The sequence below is a fragment of the Anas acuta genome, chromosome 3 (assembly GCF_963932015.1).
Source record: "Anas acuta chromosome 3, bAnaAcu1.1, whole genome shotgun sequence".
NCBI lineage: Eukaryota > Metazoa > Chordata > Aves > Anseriformes > Anatidae > Anas > Anas acuta.
Genome location: NC_088981.1, coordinates 55,967,725 through 55,970,699, shown reverse-complemented (window position 1 = coordinate 55,970,699; position 2,975 = coordinate 55,967,725). Strand labels below are relative to the sequence as shown.

At 42.7% G+C, this 2,975-nt stretch overlaps 1 protein-coding gene across 1 annotated transcript in view; it reads right to left on the bottom strand.

Moving 5' to 3' along the window:
- Positions 1-706: 706 nt before the first annotated feature.
- Positions 707-2,975, bottom strand: part of HIVEP2 (HIVEP zinc finger 2) — a 134,145-nt gene continuing 131,876 nt past the window's right edge. The window contains exon 12 of the mRNA XM_068675088.1: positions 707-2,975. Within this exon, the coding sequence (XP_068531189.1) occupies positions 2,439-2,975 (537 nt within the window). The 3' untranslated portion in view covers positions 707-2,438.

Genomic DNA, 2,975 nt, shown 5'->3' with positions numbered 1-2,975 from the left:
AGCCAGCAGTTACTGCCACAGTAAGGGGGTTGCTTATAAAGGCAATGTTAATAGAACATTTACCATCAGGGGGTTAGCTTGGTTCCTTTTTAATAAAATATCTGTGATTACCTGATTAGCTGATCACTGTGCAGAGCATTCTGTTCTTAATACAGCCATGAAGCCAAGGAGAAGAGAGGTTTTTATCAGATAAGACTTGTTTATTTAAAATGTATAATTGACTTTTTTTTTTTTTTAATGGAAGCACAATCCAACAAGCTGCTCGCCTCCAACTACAGACACTGCTTCTCTCTCCAGCCTGAGATGAGCCAGCTTTCTTGCATGCACTTATCTTGGTAGGGTTACCATAACAATCTGAAATAAAGGTAAGAACACCCCAGTGGAGATAAGAAACTAATCTTTAATGGTTATAGCTGGTCACAGTCCATTATGGTGTTAGGCTAGCCGTATGCCATAGTGTTAGAATTATGACAACATACCAGTTCTGTGGTTCTGTCCCCACATGGTATTATTGGAGAAATAAACTGGTTTAGTCTGATAATATCTCATGAGGCCAAAATGCAATCCACAATTTAGCTGCTACTCACACTCTTAAGGGTGCTCCTTGTGCAGGAAAGCAGCACTTGTGAACAAAAGCTTCTGACAATGTACTGGAACGCCAGTAAACTTGGAAAATGCAAAGAACACATGAAAACTAGACACCTCATGCATGTAACTGTATATTTATTTCTTTTTAAAGAACACTCCTTAAATGTATTGTAAGTCAATATACAAACTTGGTTTCACAGAATTATAATCCACTAAATAGCACAAAATATAATCCAGATTGTTGGTTTCTTTCATGTGTATGTGTGTGTGTGAGTGTGTGTGTGTGTGAGAGTGTGTGTGCACACGCACGCATGCTGCTGGTGGTAGTGGTAACCCACCACAGATGTTCAAACACTAGCCTGGGCTCCTACTGACTTTCCTCTGGATCAAACCTTACACAGATGGAGACCCTGCTCTGGAAGACTGTGACTTTCTGGCCCATGAATCCTGCTCCTTGAAGATGCCAGGGTGGTGGTGCTGTCTGCTTAGCTGGAAGGGCCATCATGCTCCTCCATCCACAGGACGGGGAGCCTCCCCTACGGCTGACTCAGGTGTCGCAGTGGGGAGTGACCAGCTGCTGGTGTTCAGGTGTGAGGAAATGTCATTTTTCCCCCTCCAAGTCCCTTGCTCACACTCCGGGGCACCTCTGCGTGAAACCTAAGCTCCACGCTCAGCTTGGGCAGAGGCACCGCGGATGCTCGCAAGCTGGGGACTGCTGGGGCTCAGTGTGGTGCCGCTTGTCCAGCTCCTCACCCAGCCCCATGCGGCCGTAGGGGCCTTGCCACCCTGTTTTTGGAGAGGGAGGAGCAGGTGAAGTCGTGGCCTGATGGCCTGCCTGCCTTGGAACCAGTGGTGCCCCCACTCAGCGCCTGCACGGCACGGCCAACCTGGCGTGTGCGGGTGAGTTACGCAGCCGGCACCAGTGATGCACTTGTACATATCTACATGGGGTGGAATGTTTTCCCATAGCTTTTTAAAGGAGTATCTAGATCAACATGTTCACATAAGACCAAATACTTTTAATATATTTATAACTGTTTTATAAAGCTTTGAAAAAACTCACAATAGCACATTGTTTTACTTTAATGCTTTACGGTACTATCAGTTTAAAATCACAATCAGCACTTAAGTTATAGTCAATCCAGCAAACAAGAGACAAAAAAAAATTACAAGAGTTAAGAACTGACTGATACATCCTTTATCTTTTTTTTTAACTAATGCATAAGTGCAGAATAAGATAAGATACTCTAGTTTAAATATCTTGTTTTACAATATACATTTTGTTCTAATTACGCAACAGTAAATCCCATGCTTCACATAGAAAAGCAATCCACAACATTAAGAAAAAAATTTACAATTTATGAAACAAAGTAAATAAATATTAGTATTACAGAATCAGAGCTGTACATAAAAGCTGTTCAGTTTTAATCATATAAAAATATGTTTTAGTGCAACCTCACATATATTGATGCTGTTTTGCTTTACATCATTTAGATCCAAGTGTCCAAAAAAGGAAAGAAATTACATTTATTACAAAGCAGATACACAAATTCTAAAATATGTACAAATTACTGCTAAAAAAATGCTTATAAGAATATAAGCAAAGTAAAGAAAAGGCACAAACATCTGTACAATTTAAAAGTACCAGACCCAATAAGAATTTCAAATTTAATTTTGGTCAGGCTCATGATGACTTGTTATTTTATCTAATTCTTTTGATATAACAAAAGTATATATAATAGCAAACTACTGTAACTTAGAACAGGCATGCTGTAAAGTTGAATACTTCTTCTATCTCTAGAAAAAAAAGTGGGGTAAATGTATGGGTGAAAGTCTCCATGCATCTCAGATCAATGTGGCTTGCTCTTCTCAGACGACGGATCTTTTCTTTCCTGTGTGCTTGATGGGGGCTCATTCCTGCTGTGAAAGCCCATCTGTCGGACGTCCACAAAGCTCTTGTTGTAAAAGGTGGGATGGGCTAGCGCAGTCTGTGATGTACCAAAACTGTCCTGTTCACCACCGTGCAAGTCAGGATGGGTGGCTGAGGCACAGGTCTGGCCCGGCTCAGATCCACTAAAGTGTTTAATGCTAAAATGTGCACTTTCTGAGGGTTTCTGGTGAGGCTCAGAAGGCCTCTGTGGCTGCTCTGCCCCATGCAGAGCGGCTTCTTCTGTGGCGATTCGCAGAGAGGCTATGGCTTTCGTACAAGTCTGTATGTTCTCCTCCTGCTCCCCCTCTGTCGCTATGACACTGTCCTCTGAAGTGCTCTGTGTCAGCAACAGCAACGGAGAGGAGGGTGCACTGGAGGGAGCGGTCGGGTGCAAGCTGTGCGGAGAGGTACGCTTCTCGTGGTGCTTCGAAACACCGTATGACTCTTTCGTGAGGAT